At 43.8% G+C, this 16,251-nt stretch overlaps 1 protein-coding gene across 1 annotated transcript in view; it reads left to right on the top strand.

Moving 5' to 3' along the window:
• Nucleotides 1–16,251, top strand: part of LOC122924302 (calpain-8-like) — a 77,491-nt gene that overhangs the window by 28,132 nt on the left and 33,108 nt on the right. The window contains exon 4 of the mRNA XM_044275254.1: nt 8,479–8,612. Coding sequence (XP_044131189.1) covers nt 8,479–8,612 — 134 coding nt within the window. The remainder of the gene's footprint in view (nt 1–8,478; nt 8,613–16,251) is intronic.

Raw genomic sequence — 16,251 nt, forward strand, 5'->3', positions numbered from 1 at the left:
CAGTATTTTGTGGAAACAGGTTCATAGGACCCCTTAATCAATATTTGGTGGAAGCAGGTAAATCGCACACCTCAATCAGTATTTAGTGGAAGCAGGTATATAGAACCCCTTAATCAGTATTTTGTAGAAGCAGGTATATCGCACCCATCAATCAATATTTTGTGGAAACAGGTATATAGAACACCTGAATCAATATTTGGTAGAAGTAGGTATATCGCACCCCTTAATCAGTGTTTTGTGGAAGCTGGTATATCAAACCCCTTAATCAGTGTTTTGTGGAAGCTGGTATATCAAACCCCTTAATCAGTATTTTGTGGAAGCAGGTATATTGCACCCCTAAATCTGTATTTTGTGAAGCAGGTATATCAAACCCCTTAATCAGTATTTTGTGAAAGCAGGTATATCGTACCCCTCAATCAGTATTTTGTGGAAACAGGTTCATAGGACCCCTTAATCAGTATTTTGTTGAAGCAGGTATATCGCACCTCTTAATCAGTATTTTGTGGAAGCATGTATATCACACCCCGAAATCTGTATTTTGTGTAAGCTGGTATATCAAACCCCTTAATCAGTATTTTGTGAAAGCAGGTTTATTGCACGCCTTAATCAGTATTTTGTGGAAACAGGTATATAGAACCACTGAATCAATACTTGGTGGAGGCAGGTATATCACACCCCTCAATCAGTATTTTGTGGAAGCCGGTGTATCACAGGCCTCAATCAATATTTGGTGGAAGCAGGTATATTGCACACGTCAATCAGTATTTTGTGGAAGTATTTATATAGAACCCCTTAATCAGTATTTTGTAGAAGCAGGTATATCGCACCCCTCAATCAGTATTTTGTGAAAACAGGTATATAGAACTCCTTAATCAATATTTGGTGGAAGCAGGTATATCGCACCCATCAATCAATATTTTGTGAAGCAGGTATATCAAACCCCTTAATCAGTATTTTGTGAAAGCAGGTATATCGTACCCCTCAATCAGTATTTTGTGGAAACAGGTTCATAGGACCCCTTAATCAGTATTTTGTTGAAGCAGGTATATCGCACCTCTTAATCAGTATTTTGTGGAAGCATGTATATCACATCCCGAAATCTGTATTTTGTGTAAGCTGGTATATCAAACCCCTTAATCAGTATTTTGTGAAAGCAGGTTTATTGCACGCCTCAATCAGTATTTTGTGGAAACAGGTATATAGAACCACTGAATCAATACTTGGTGAAGGCAGGTATATCACACCCCTCAATCAGTATTTTGTGGAAGCCGGTGTATCACAGGCCTCAATCAATATTTGGTGGAAGCAGGTATAATGCACACGTCAATCAGTATTTTGTGGAAGTATTTATATAGAACCCCTTAATCAGTATTTTGTAGAAGCAGGTATATCGCACCCCTCAATCAGTATTTTGTGAAAACAGGTATATAGAACTCCTTAATCAATATTTGGTGGAAGCAGGTATATCGCACCCATCAATCAATATTTTGTGGAAACAGGTATATAGAACCCCTTAATCAATATTTTGTGGAAACAGGTATATCGCACCCGTCAATCAGTATTTGGTGGAAGCCGGTGTATCGCAGGCCTCAATCAATATTTGGTGGAAGTAGGTATATTGCACCCCTCAATCAGTATTTTGTGGAAGCAAGTATATCGCACACCTCAATCAGTTTTTTGTGAAAGCAGGTATATCGCACCCCTTAATCAGTATTTTGTTGAAGCAGGTATATTGCACACCTCATTCAGTATTTTGTGGAAGCAGATATATCAAACTTCTTAATTAGTATTTGTTGAAAGCAGGTATATCACACCCCTCAATCTGTAATTCGTGGAAACAGGTATATAGAACCCCTTAATCAATATTTGGTAGAGGCAGGTATATCGCACCCCTCAATCAGTATTTGGTGGAAGCAGGTATATAGCACCCCTCAATCAGTATTTTGTGGAAGCAGTTATATCGCACCCCTGAATCAGTTTTTTGGGGGGCAACAGGTATATTACACCCATTACAAATAGTTGTTCCAATAACGCTTGTCCATCTATATACCTGCGGTATCGCAGAAGAAACGCACACAACTGCTGCACAATACAAGTGCACTATAATATACTTTCTATGTTAGAAAGTATATTATAGGTATATCACACCCCTCAATAATTTTTTTGGGGGGCAACAGGTATATTACCCCAGTTGCAATTAGTTATTCCAATAGCGTTTGTCCCTCTATATAGCTGCGGTATAGCAGCAAAAACGCGCACAACTGCTGCACAATACAAATGCACTATAATATACTTTCTATGTTAGAAAGTATATTATAAGTATATCACACCCCTCAGTATATCACACCTATCGATAGCACACCAATACCAGTCCTTAAAATGACTTTTGTGGCCCTATTAGCAAGCGTTTGGTGTCCTTAGCAGCCTGTCCCTACTCCACAAAGCAAAATGAGGGAAACACTGGTCCTTGGAGCCTTAGAAGCTTTGGAAACCTGGTGCTCAGTGTGTAGAGCTTCCTGCCGTGCAAATCGGGAGTAGAACATAGGCATTTCCACATCTTCCCACTGATCGTCTTTGGAAATGATTTCATTCTGGGCAGATAGCCTGGATAAGGCATCAGTGTTGTCATTAGCTTTACCTGTCCGGAACTTAATGGTAAAGTCGAAGTTTGCCAGTCTAGAGGCCCATCCTTGCTCTAGAGCTCCCAGACGCGCAGTGTTCAAATGAGCCAGTGGATTATTATGGGTATAGACGGTGAAAGGTGTGGCCGCTAGATAATCCTTGAACTTCTCAATTACAGGCCATAAATTCCAGTTTGAAGGAGCTATAATTGTGGTCATTCTGCTCCGGTTCTCGTAAAGATCTGTTGGTGTAGGCGATGACTCTTTCGGTTCCGGCTTGAGTCTGAGATAATACGGCTCCTAACCCTTTCTTACTGGCGTCCGTATAGAGACTGAATAAAAGGCTATAGTCAGGGTAGCCCAGGACTGGTGGTTCAGTGAGATTTTATTTTAGTAGTCAGAAAGCGGTCTCTTGCTCTTCGTTCCATTCTACTGGTATCTTAGCATTCTGGCTGCCTTTGGGATGACCCTTCAAAAGCTCTTGGATAGGCTCCACAACTTGAGCGAAGTGGGGGATAAATCTCATATAGTAACTTGCAAATCCCAGAAAGCTCTTGACCTCTTTGATGGTCTTAGGAGCAGGCCAGCTTTGTACGGCCGCTATCTTATTAGGGTCCGGTTTCACACCTTCCGCACTCACAACATGTCCCAGATATTTCACTTGGGGTTTGTGACACTATCAAGGTTTGACTTTCAATCCATGTTGAACCAGAGTCTGGAATACATCTGCTATATGAAGTAAATGCTCTTCATATGTCTTGGAGTAGACGATCACATCATCCAAGTACAGCAATACGGATTCAAAGTTTTTGTGTCCAAGGCACCTTTCCATGAGTCTCTGGAATGTTCCAGGGGCGTTGCACAGCCCAAACAGCATGTAGTTGAACTTGAACAGACCCATTGGGGTAGTGAAGGCTGTTTTCTCCTTATCTTCAGGCCCCATGGGGACTTGCCAATAGCCACTGGTTAGATCCAGGGTTGAGAAATAAGCAGCAGATCCAAGGGCTGCTAGAGATTCTTCAATTGGTGGCAGGGGGTACGCATCCTTGTGTGTAATGTTAATTTTGAGATACTCCACGCAGAAACTGATGGTTCCGTCCTTCTTCTTTACCACGACCAAAGGGGCAGCCCAGGGGCTCTGACTCTACTGGATGACATTGGCTGCTTTCATGTCCTAAACCATCTTCTTCACCTGCTGGTATAGGGCAAGAGGCACTGGCCTATATCTTTCTTTGATTGTAGGGTGAGTGCCAGTGGGAATAGTGGGTTTTATTAAGCTCGTCTGACCATAGTCCAAGGGGTGTTTACTGAAGACTTGGTGGTGCTCCTTGGCTAAGTCCAACACACCTTTAAGTTGTTCAGTAGTGGTGGTGGCATCTCCAATGTGTAGTTAGGCCCACCAAGGTTGTTCAAACGGATCTTTGGCTGCATCGGCTTTTTGAAGTGATTGCTGTGCAGCAGCAGTAGGGGAATCCAGGACGTCTTGTAGACGGACATGACGTAGACTCACCACTGGATAATATTTCTTTAGTTCCACATTTCATCACTTAGATTGACCAAGTGGATGGGTACTCTTCCACACGACACAGTGACCAGGCTCCTGGCAACTCGGACAATAGGGTGATCCTGTAATTGTAGGGGCTCCATGAGGGCCTGGTAATACTGACTTCGGACCCCGATGCAAGCTCGGCACCATATCAGGGTCTCTGCTCCAGGTTGAAGTCTAAAAGGTTCCCAATAACCTAGGATGGGTACCGTTTGGCCGTTAGTAGCTCTGATGTGGATCCAGGATTTTGGGGGCTGTGTCAATTGAGCTCCTTTCCGGCATATTTCGAATGCTGATCGGCGGATGGTAGTTACTTAAGATCCGGTGTCGACCAAAGCAGAAAACATTACTCCGTTGATGCTAACTTCAATCACAGGGCGGCCCCCCACATATCTAGGCATGAAGGCTGGATCTTTGGGGCCTAGTATTCTTCCTCCTGAGGGGTGGTCCTTGGCCTCCGGGGATATTCATTTAACTGCCAGCAATTATCTTCAGTGTGTCCATACTTCTGACAATACCGGCATTTCGGTTTTCTGGTGTGTCGATCCCGGGGGCTTGACAATGCACCGATTGGTCAACTTCGATCCTCTCGTGGACCAAGTGGAGGACATTCTCTCCATATTCTCAGCTAGGAGAGCAACTTGGGTAGTCAGGGCTGCCACAGCATCTGGGACAGGTGTCTGGGCCACACACTCTGCTATCTGGTTGTGGGTAGCGGATCGCAGACGGACGAGGCCTTCCTATCTTCAGGAAGTTCAGAGTGGGGATTTTCTCCCAGGATGTCAATAGCAAGCTCCTTAAAATCTAGGAACGGGATATCCAGGTGCTAGACCGACAGCATCTTCAGCTGGCGTTTGAGAGGTTTGTCAATGACACCTTCAATAAACTGCTCCCTGAGGATCTGATCTTGTCCCTCAGCTTCATGGGGCTCTAGCTGGATAACTGTCCGCAAAGCTTTTTGCAGGTATAGGGCAAAGTCTCTTAGCGACTCTGTGGACTGCTGTCATTTCCCAAAGAAATACATCTTCAGTTCAGAGACGGTCCACACTATGTCACCTTGCCACTCTGTGGTCTCCTGATGCTGTTGCCATCTTCACACTATGTCACCTAGCCACTCTGTGGTATCCTCCTGATGCTGCACCTCCACACTCTGTCATTGTGCCACTTGTTGGCCTTCTCCTGATGCTGCTGCCATCTTCACACTATGTCACCTTGCCACTCTGTGGTCTCCTGATGTTGCTGCCATCTCCACACTATGTCACCTTGACACTCTGTGGTCTCCTGATGCTGATGCTGCTGTCATCTCCACACTATGTCACCTTGCCACTCTGTGGTCTCCTGATGTTGCTGTCATCACCACACTATGTCACCTTTCCACGCTGTGGTATCCTGATGCTGCTGCTCCTGCCATATCCACACTATGTCACCTTGCCACTCAGTGGTATCCTCCTGATGCTGCTGCTGTCGCAAACCTCCAGACTCTGTCATTGTGCCACTCGGTGGCCTTCTAATGCTCGCCACTCTGTAGTCTCCTGATGCTGCTGCCATCTCCACACTATGTCACCTTGACACTCTGTGGCATCCTGATGCTGATGCTGATGCTGCTGTCATCTCCACACTATGTCACCTTTCCATGCTGTGGTATCCTGATGCTGCTGCTCCTGCCATATCAAAACTATGTCACCTTGCCACTCTGTGGTATCCTCCTGATGCTGCTGCTGTCGCAAACCTCCAGACGCTGTCATTGTGCCACTCGGTGGCTTCCTCATACTGCTGTCAACTCCAGACTCTGTCATTGTGCCACTCGGTGGCCTTCTAATGCTTGCCACTCTGTAGTATCCTGATGCTGCTGCCATCTCCACACTATGTCACCTTGACACTCTGTGGCATCCTGATGCTGATGCCATCTTCACACCATGTCACCTTGACACTCTGTGGTCTCCTGATGCTGATGCTGCTGTCATCTCCACACTATGACACCTTGCCACGCTGTGGTATCCTGATGCTGCTGATCCTGCCAGATCCACACTATGTCAACTTGCCACTCTGTGGTATCTTCCTGATGCTGCTGCTGTCGCCACCTCCAGACTCTGTTATTATGCCACTTGGTGGCATCCTCATACTGCTGCCAACTCCAGACTCGGTCATTGTGCCACTCTGTGGTCTTCTCATGCTTCTGCCACCTTCACACTCTGTAATTGTGACACTCTATGGTCTCCTCATGCTGCTGCCACATCCACACTCTATCATTGTGTCACTCTGCAGCTTCCTGATGCTGCCACCACCTCCAGACTCTGTCATTGTGCTGCTCTGTGGTCTCCTCATGCTGCTACCGCCTCCAGACTCTGTCACTGTGCCACTCTGTAGTCTTCTCATGCTGCTGCCACCTCCAGACTCTGTCACTGTGCCACTCTGCAGCCCAGCAGCTGTAAGGCCTGTATGGTCCCATCAGAATGCTCTTGTTATTTGGTAGCCAAAAGCAGGAGTGGGTACAAAACACATAAGACATGCAAATATTCCATTCACGTGTCATCTCTGTTTTGGATCCACTCGTGTTTTTTTGGGCATTACTGACCAAATGCTGACCGAGTAAAGGCAGATGCGGAACAGACAGGACCCGTTTTTTGTGGGTTAGAGGAAGGGTAAAATAATCAGTGGCGTCAACACAAACTTACTTCTGACACCCTCCCCACTCTGTCGGGGGGGGCTTTACTTGTATAAGTGTTTAGTAGAACAGGTTCTGTAGACATATATGTGGAATCAACTGATGACGGTGTAAAAGAAGTGCGCTTCTTCTTGGCGAACATTGACCTGTAAGACTTCATACTTTAGTTATTTGGTTGGTTTTGGCGCCGTGACTGCCCAAATAAATGAAGTGTGCAGTGATTCTAACAGTGACGCCTGTCATCTGCATGTCATACTGACTCACAGTATTATTTCACTACCAAAGCAGACTCCCTATGCGTGTTACTGCAAGGCACAGTGTTCTACACCACTATAAAGGCTCTCTGCAGCAAGGAAATAGTCGGGTTTTTTTTACGCGATTTGCCACGAATATATTCGTATCGAGACAAATTCGGCGAACCGGCAAATACAATTTTTTTTAAAATTTGCTAATCTATAATCATATAGTTTGTGACAATCTCTTTCTAACAAAGCCAGAACCAGCCCTGCACCTCACATGGATCCAGAGATCTCCCCATTAATTGCTCTGCTAGATTTATATCAAGCTAACAGCTCAAGGGGAGTGTCTTCTCTGCTGCAGCTAAGGGTGTGTGTCCATGCTCTCCCTATCACAGCTCAGGGGGCGTGTCTCAGCTCTCCCTATCACAGTTCAGGAGGCAGTTGAAGGATGAAACTGAGCATGTGTGGCCTTCTCAGTGAGCAGGTCAAAGAAATAGGAAAAAAAAAACACAAACTGTAGGTGGCCCTATACAGACACATTTTAATGAATTTTTAATTACATGCAATTACAAAAGTATTCAGATCCAGGTACTGGTTTTAAAACTGTAGAATATTTTTTGTGGGACGACCCATTTAAGAAAGACCTGACATGTTTTAGTGTTTATTATGCTATTATATATCAGTGTATGGTATTTGTACAAAGATAACTGCTGTCCATTGACCAGTTAGGACAAATGAACATCATAGAGTGGTCCCTGGCTTAAAGAGAACCTGTCACCAGTTTTATGGTGTCCTAAGGGCAACATAAATAAGTGACTAATTCTCTTTGAAAAATGCTGGGTCACTTTCTTTAATTGACCCAGTTAATCTGCCAAACATCTTGTATTGAAAAGCTCCAGCTCATAATGATGAGTCCTGAATATTCATGAGCTCCTGACTCTCCCCGCCTACCTGCTGCTGATTGACAGTTTTTTTCCATATGAATCAGCAGCAGGTGGGCATGGGAGTGGCTATAGCATGGGAGTGGCTGGACTCAAATCAGCTCATTAGCATGCGGCATCTTTGTGTGTATATTATGAGGTAACCATCTGTCACACCAGTAAGTGAATACATCTAAGGTACTTTTTAGTAGTTAATGATTGTATATAATTAGTTAGATTATAATCAAATATCCACATGACAGGTTCCCTTTAAGTCCCCCTATGTGACTTAGAATGGAGAGGCTCTGTGGATGATCGCCATGTAATATGACTTTTGTAAGAATGGCCACAGCTTCTCAATGCAAAATCAGCTGTTTGCCAAGGTGCTGGGAGATGATTGCCACATTGTCTCTTGTATGAAAAAGACTGTCTGTGATAAGAAAAGGGAGACAATTGAGCCTAACCAAATATTCTGGCTTTATTACAGTTTTGGCAGTATGGACAATGGATTGAAGTGGTAGTCGATGACATGCTGCCTATAATGGATAAAGATCTCAAGGCTGCTAGGTCCAATGCATCTCATGAGTTCTGGTGCCCACTTCTGGAAAAAGCCTATGCTAAGTAAGTGCAGTGAAAATGAATGTCACCATCCACTCACAGAAAAGCTGGCCCTGCTCAGCATATTCCTCATATTGATCAGAATATAAGTATACATGTATCGCCCGTCAATTTGCTCACTGTTGTAGATGGTGCTCAGTGATTATATTAGCAGAATCATAAATCCATATAGTCCACAGGTAAAACAACCGTGGCACTCACTAATCCAACCAAATTCTTCTTTAATGAGGCACGGTCAGTAATATGGAGGAAGATAATCTACAATCGTTTTGCATGTATTCATAGTTTGTAAAGGTCTCTGCATCTCAAAGACATCTCCTTCATAAGCAGAAGAAGTCTTTTGAGACGTGGCCGCAACAGAAAATCCCAGGGGACGTTCGTCTTCAATGCATCTCTTTCTTTATTTCTTAAGTACAGATACAAATAAAGGAGCTGATGAAGGCTGGACGGGCCGATACAGGTCCTCTATATCTATCTGTACTTATGAAATAAAGAAAGAGATGTTTTGAAGACGAACGTCCACTGAGATTTTCTGTTGTGTCTACATTGGAGTGATTCCCTTCCCGTGCTGACGTATTGGAAGTCAGGTGTTGACCACTTTTGCAATTTATCTTGAGACGTGGCGGCCTTGACAAAGCTTGGATACACGCGAAACAGCCATAGGCTATTTTGTTCCACGTGACTAACCGTGCCTCAATCAAGTTGGATTTGGTTGGCTAAGTGGGATCCACCGTTCATTATTCTGTGGACTACTGTATGTTTATGTGTGGCTTTGCAGAGACAGGGATGGGGGCTAATCTCACCACATTGTGCAAAAATTACACACAGAAACTTGCTAGGGAACACTGTCTCTTTCTGCATTCCTTTCCCTACGGCTTTACACTGTAGGTGTCAACTGAATGCTGCAGGCTTCTAGCTATGCCTGTCCTGAATTTTCGTGATGGTGTTAGGACGTGTTTTCCACCACTTTGCAGCCGAGTCTTACTAGCTTGATTGCTTCATCACACTGCTGACTCTAATATGCTGTTGCTTGCAATTCATTTGTGGCCTACAACCCTGCAGTCTCCATGGGGCAATTATATCCTCCTAGATGAGCTACCTCTGTGGTCCACCTGGGGCAATGACATCCTCCTTGATGAGCCTCCTCTGTGGTCCACCTGGCCTGGAGGAGCAAGAAATGGATCACATGCTCCGTCACGCCTCACTCTCTTCTCTCAGACTGTAGACTGAATCTCTTTTGCTCAGCCCCACCCTTGGCAGAAAGTGAGACCAGCCGACTCCTACCAAAAGGAGAGGAATGGAATGGTAAGTTCCATTCCTGTTGCCAAACATTGACAACTGTAATCCATCTGCTGGGCAACAAAATGTATTGCATGAACGGTTACATATTATGAATATTACAAAAGCAATACATTCACATTGCATATAAAACAGTAAACAATTGCAGATACCATGGTAGAACCCCCAGGTCTGGGGTACTACATACTTAACGGTAGCTAATCATTGTATACACTTACGTACTATATTTCTGCATATAGAGGTCTATTGCATAGAGGAGGCATTATATCTAGAGATGAGCAAATTGAAGCTGACAACGTAGAATTTGTTCCGAATTTAAGGAAAAATTTGATTCGCACCAAAGCTGAATTTCCTCGCGCTTCATGGTAACGAATCGCAATTTTTCTTAAAATGGCCGCTGGACGTGTGAGGTCATGGAGAAAGGAAGTCTGGGAAGGCGGGATCACCAAGATTGACATACATGCATGCAGCCAATCAGCAGCCAGCCAGCCCTGCGATGTCCAGCCCTATAAATAGCAGCAGCCATCTTAGATTCTACCATTTGCCAGTGTACTGAGTGCAGGGAAAGACGGCTGCAGGCACTAGGGACAGTGTTAGAAAAAAATAATTAATTGTGCAGAAAAAGCGCAGGGAAAGGGAAAGATAATTCAAGGTGTAGGGAAAGAATAGGGAGGAATCATTCCACAGCATTGAAGCAGAACAGGGTTCAGTAGGGGAGGTTACAGCCTGGGCAATAGGAACAATCCTATTACACCTTGCAGCACTGACTGGGGATCCAAACTGCCATTATACAGCTCTGTAATTCCAGCAAGCCATTCTTATTAGGGTGCAAGTGCTGTTTTATTCAGCCTGTAGCAGGGTTTATTACAAGGAAACATTTCTGCATCTTATTTGCCCTTGTGCTGTGCAGTTATATGTTCTAATGCATTTTCGGCTTTTATTAGTGGGACGAAAAGGTGAAGTGCGAAAATGCGTAAAGTGGCAAAAAATATATATATTTGCCGGTCAGCTGTGTGGTTATCTGTTTTAAAGCCATTTTTGCCATGTATTAAATAATGAGAGAAAAGAAGAAATGAATCACACATCCACTGCTAATGCTATGATCTCCTCCCTGCATTCCTGCAGGAGACAGCACCGAATAGCGCATGTGTACTACCTCCATGCTACATGCTAAATGAGGCATGATTTGGTAGCTAGAAGCAGGAGTGGGTACAAAACACAGAAGACATGCAAATATTCCATTCACGTGGGTGACTAAAATAATAGACGGTGGAGGTGCAGTAGACATCGCATATCTAGATTTTAGTAAGGCTTTTGACACTGTCCCACATAGAAGACTTATCAATAAACTGCAGTCATTGAGCATGGACTCCCATATTGTTGAGTGGATTAGGCAGTGGCTGAGGGACAGACAACAGAGGGTTGTAGTCAATGGAGAACATTCAAAACAAGGTCATGTTACCAGTGGGATTCCACAGGGATCTGTACTGGGACCAATTTTGTTTAATATCTTCATAAGTGATATTGCAAAAGGCCTCGATGGTAAGGTTTGTCTTTTTGCTGATGACACAAAGATATGTAACAGGGTTGATGTTCCTGGAGGGAAACGCCAAATGGAAAAGGATTTAGGAAAACTAGAAGAATGGTCAGAACTCTGGCAACTGAAATTTAATGTGGATAAGTGCAAGATAATGCACCTGGGGCGTAAAAACCCAAGGGCAGAATATAGAATATTTGACACAGTCCTGACCTCAGTATCTGAGGAAAGGGATTTAGGAGTAATTATTTCAGAAGACTTAAAGGTGGGAAGACAATGTAATAAAGCAGCACGAAATGCAAGCAGAATGCTTGGATGTATAGGGAGAGGTATAAGCAGTAGAAAGAGTGAAGTGCTTATGCCGCTGTACAGATCACTGGTGAGACCTCACTTGGAGTATTGTGCGCAGTACTGGAGGCCATATCTCCAGAAGGATATAGATACTCTAGAGAGAGTTCAGAGAAGAGCTACTAAACTAGTACATGGATTGCAGGATAAAACTTACCAGGAAAGGTTAAAAGACCTTAATATGTATAGCTTGGAAGAAAGAAGAGACCGAGGGGATATGATAGAAACTTTTAAATACATAAAGGGAATCAACTCGGTAAAGGAGGAGAGCATATTTAAAAGAAGAAAAACTACCACAAGAGGACACAGTTTTAAATTAGAGGGGCAAAGGTTTAAAAGTAATATAAGGAAGTATTACTTTACTGAGAGAGTAGTGGATGCATGGAATAGCCTTCCTGCAGAAGTGGTAGCTGCAAATACAGTGAAGGAGTTTAAGCATGCATGGGATAGGCATAAGGCTATCCTTCATATAAGATAGGGCCAGGGACTATTCATAGGATTCAGATATATTGGGCAGACTAGATGGGCCAAATGGTTCTTATCTGCCGACACATTCTATGTTTCTATGTGTCATCTCTGTTTTGGATCCACTCCTGTTTTTTTTTTTTTGCATTAGCAATACTGATGGATTACTGACCGAATGCTGACCGAGTGTAGGTGGATGCTCCACAGACAGAATCCTTTTTTGTGGGTTATTGTTCTGATGGATTAGAGGAAGGGGAAAATAATCAGTGACGTCAACACAAACTTACTTCTGACACCCTCTCCACTCTGTCGGGAGGGGGGCTCTACTTGTTTAAGCATTTAATAGAACAGGTTCTGTAGGCATCTATGTTGAATCAGCTGACGACGGTGTAAAAGGAGTGCGCTTCTTGGCGCTAATATCGACCTGTAAAGCTGAGTTCACACTTGAGTTATTTGGTCAGTTTTGGCCCCGTGACTGCCCAAATAAGTGAAGTGTGCAGTGATTCTAAGAGCGACGCCCTTCTGCATGTCATACGGACTCACAGTTTTATATTACTACCAAAGCAGACTCCCTATACAAGTTAGTGAAACGCACAGTGTTCTACACCCCTATAAAGGCTCTCTGCAGCTAGGAAATAGCAGTTTTTTAACGCGATTCGCCACAAATAAATTTGTATCGAAACAAATTTATTCGAAAAAATTTGGCGGACCGGCAAATCGAATTTTTGAAACATTTGCTCATCTCTAATTATATCCTCAACAGAATACAGGGATTTAAATTTCACAGTCCCTCCCGTGACAGGGGTCAGATCTAAGAGACTGGCTGCACGTGATATGATCTTACAGCCTCTTTGATTTCAATTGTTTCTGTGTTGTTGCTGGTTATGACCACACCTCTTGTCTCAGGTGTAGATTAAGTGGTCATTCCCACTCCTCTATTTAGTCTGGTCTCACCCATAATGCTATGCAGTTGATATCTCTTTCTGGTTGTGGACATGCTGCTGTTTGGTTCTCCTCTGAGTTCCTGCTCGTTCCCTTTCTTTGGAGTTAAGTGCCCTATTCCCTGTAACTGCACCCCGGGCATAAAAGGGGTTAAAACCGTTTAGGCGACCTTCCCCTTCCAGAGCTACAGGCACAGCTACTTACAGAACACCAAACTCCCGAACGGCATTCAAGGGAATGCTCCAAACTCCAAACGGAACCTCACGAATAGCTGCTAGCAGACGAGCAGGAAACGCACCCAAGCGGCTTACACTCCTAGCAATCAGTCTCTAACAGCATACTGTAAATCTCTTCAAGAACGAGACCAAGCTCTGTGTTGAGGGTAAAGCAGTGGACAGCCAGAGCTGTGTGTTTATTGTTCTTATATATCATGCTTACACATTAGTACCACCCACAGGGTTTTGTAAGACAACCAGTAGACACTCCCAGACAAAAACCTCCCCTCTGCCTGTGATACAATTACCTCACACAATAGGTTAATGTACAGTTGCAAGAAAAAGTATGTGAACCCTTTGGAATGATATGGATTTCTGCACTAATTGGTCATAAAATGTGATCGGATCTTCATCTAAGTCACAACAATAGACAATCACAGTCTGCTTAAACTAATAACACACAGAGAATTACATGTTACCATGTTTTTATTGAACACACCATGTAAACATTCACAGTGCAGGTGGAAAAAGTATGTGAACCCCTAGAGTAATGACATCTCCAAGAGCTAATTGGAGTGAGGTGTCAGCCAACTGGAGTCCAATCAATGAGATGAGATTGGAGGTGTTGGTTACAGTTGCCCTGCCCTATCTGGGTTTGCTTTTCACAAGAAGCATTGCCTGATGTAAATGATGCCTCGCACAAAAGAGCTCTCAGAAGACCTATGATTAAGAATTGTTGACTTGCATAAAGCGGGAAAGGGTTATAAAAGTATCTCCAAAAGCCTTGCTGTTCATCAGGCCACGGTAAGACAAATTGTCTATAAATGGAGAAAGTTCAGCACTGCTGCTACTCTCCCTAGGAGTGGCCGTCCTGTAAAGATGACTGCAAGAGCACAGCGCAGACTGCTCAATGAGGTGAAGAAGAATCCTAGACACTAAACAATGGATTTCATGGGAGGATACCACAGAGGAAGCCACTGCTGTCCATAAAAAACATTGCTACACATTTACAGTTTGCACAAGAGCACCTGGATGTTGATCCTGTGGACAGATGAAACCAAAGATGAGTTGTTTGGAAGAAACACACAACACTATGTGTGGAGAAAAAGAGGCACAGCACACCAAGATCAAAACCTCATCCCAACTGTGAAGTATGGTGGTGGGGGCATCATGTTTTGGGGCTGCTTTGCTGTGTCAGGGACTGGACGAATTGCTATCATCAAAGGAAACATGAATTCCCAAGTTTATCAAGACATTTTGCAGGAGAACTTAAGGCCATCTGTCCACCAGCTGAAACTCAACAGATGATGAGTGTTGCAACAGGATAACGACCCAAAGCATAGAAGTAAATCAACAACAGAATGGCTTAAACAGAAGAAAATATGCCTTCTGGAGTAGCCCAGTCAGAGTCCTGACCTCAACCCGATTGAGATGCTGTGGCATGACCTCAAGAAAGCGATTCACACCAGACATCCCAAGAATATTGCTGAACTGAAACAGTTCTGTAAAGAGGAATGGTCAAGAATTACTCCTGACCGTTGTGCACGTCTGATCTGCAACTACAGGAAGCTTTTGGTTGAAGTTATTGCTGCCAAAGGAGGTTCAACCAGTTAATAAATCCAAGGGTTCACATACTTTTTCCACCTGCACTGTGAATGTTTGCATGGTGTGTTCAATAAAGACATGGTAACATTTAATTCTTTGTGTGTTATTAGTTTAAGCAGACTGTGATTGTCTATTGTTGTGACTTAGATGAAGATCAGATCACATTTTATGACCAATTTGTGCAGAAATCTATATCATTCCAAAGGGTTCACATACTTTTTCTTGCAACTGTAATTATCACAGGCAGGAGAATACACAGTTTTATACAATGTCTTCTGTCCTGGAGACAATTGGGGAGTAATTCAATTTTCTCTCCTGGACAAAGGGAAATCGCCAATACACATGTGGGCACAATAGGACAGAAATCACTATTCAAATATACAATGTCACAACCATTTCAGTAAGCATAGACATTAAACATATCCCCAGATAGCTTCGGTCTGAGTGCATTAAATTATTAGGTGAATGGCACTCAGACTACACAAATACAGTTCAATTGCCATGGAGTTTAAGTTTAGCATGGGCTGATGAGAGGGCCCATAATCCTGGGGCAAGAGGCTGGCAACCAGGCTTCTCCAGCACCCAGTGGCGAGGTTGGTTTCGCCACATTCCCTAATTCATATTTGTTGTATTCCCCTGTCTTTTGGTATTGGGTCGGAGAGAGTCTCTTCAACTGGGAAGGAACAGGTCGCCTTTTGTCCTGACACTATTTACAGGGCCATTTAGGATAAGACTGGCTCTTGGATCCTGCGTATGAGCATTCCTACCCATCGAGGTCTGTTCATACTGTTAGTAGTCAGGACTCAGGGTAGGAATTCACAAGGAGGTGACCTTTCTCTAATTTCCAGGCCTGGTACTTCTTCCTTTCACTTCTGTGTTCGGTATGGAGTTTACTACCCACACCGCGCCGTGACAGTAAAACAGGAAAATGGAAAGTGGAGAGAGAAGGGGACTGAGAGCTGTCAGGAGGGATGTGATTGGTCATGATGTAATCCTAGAGTTCACAGGAAGTCACACTGGAGAGACCGACGTCCTGTATGCTCCTTAAGAAGGGAACTTCTATTGTAATCCTCGAAACACGTCAAGCTCATTTCTTCAATAAATACCTTCCTTTTTCTGGAGTCCACTGATCCATTTTGTTGAACGGACAGAGTGTTTGATATTCTTCAGGCGACCTCGCCGATGGAGGTGAGGGATGCAAGTCCGGGCTTTGCCAACATCTGACTGTCTT

The sequence above is a fragment of the Bufo gargarizans genome, unplaced genomic scaffold (assembly GCF_014858855.1).
Source record: "Bufo gargarizans isolate SCDJY-AF-19 unplaced genomic scaffold, ASM1485885v1 original_scaffold_998_pilon, whole genome shotgun sequence".
NCBI lineage: Eukaryota > Metazoa > Chordata > Amphibia > Anura > Bufonidae > Bufo > Bufo gargarizans.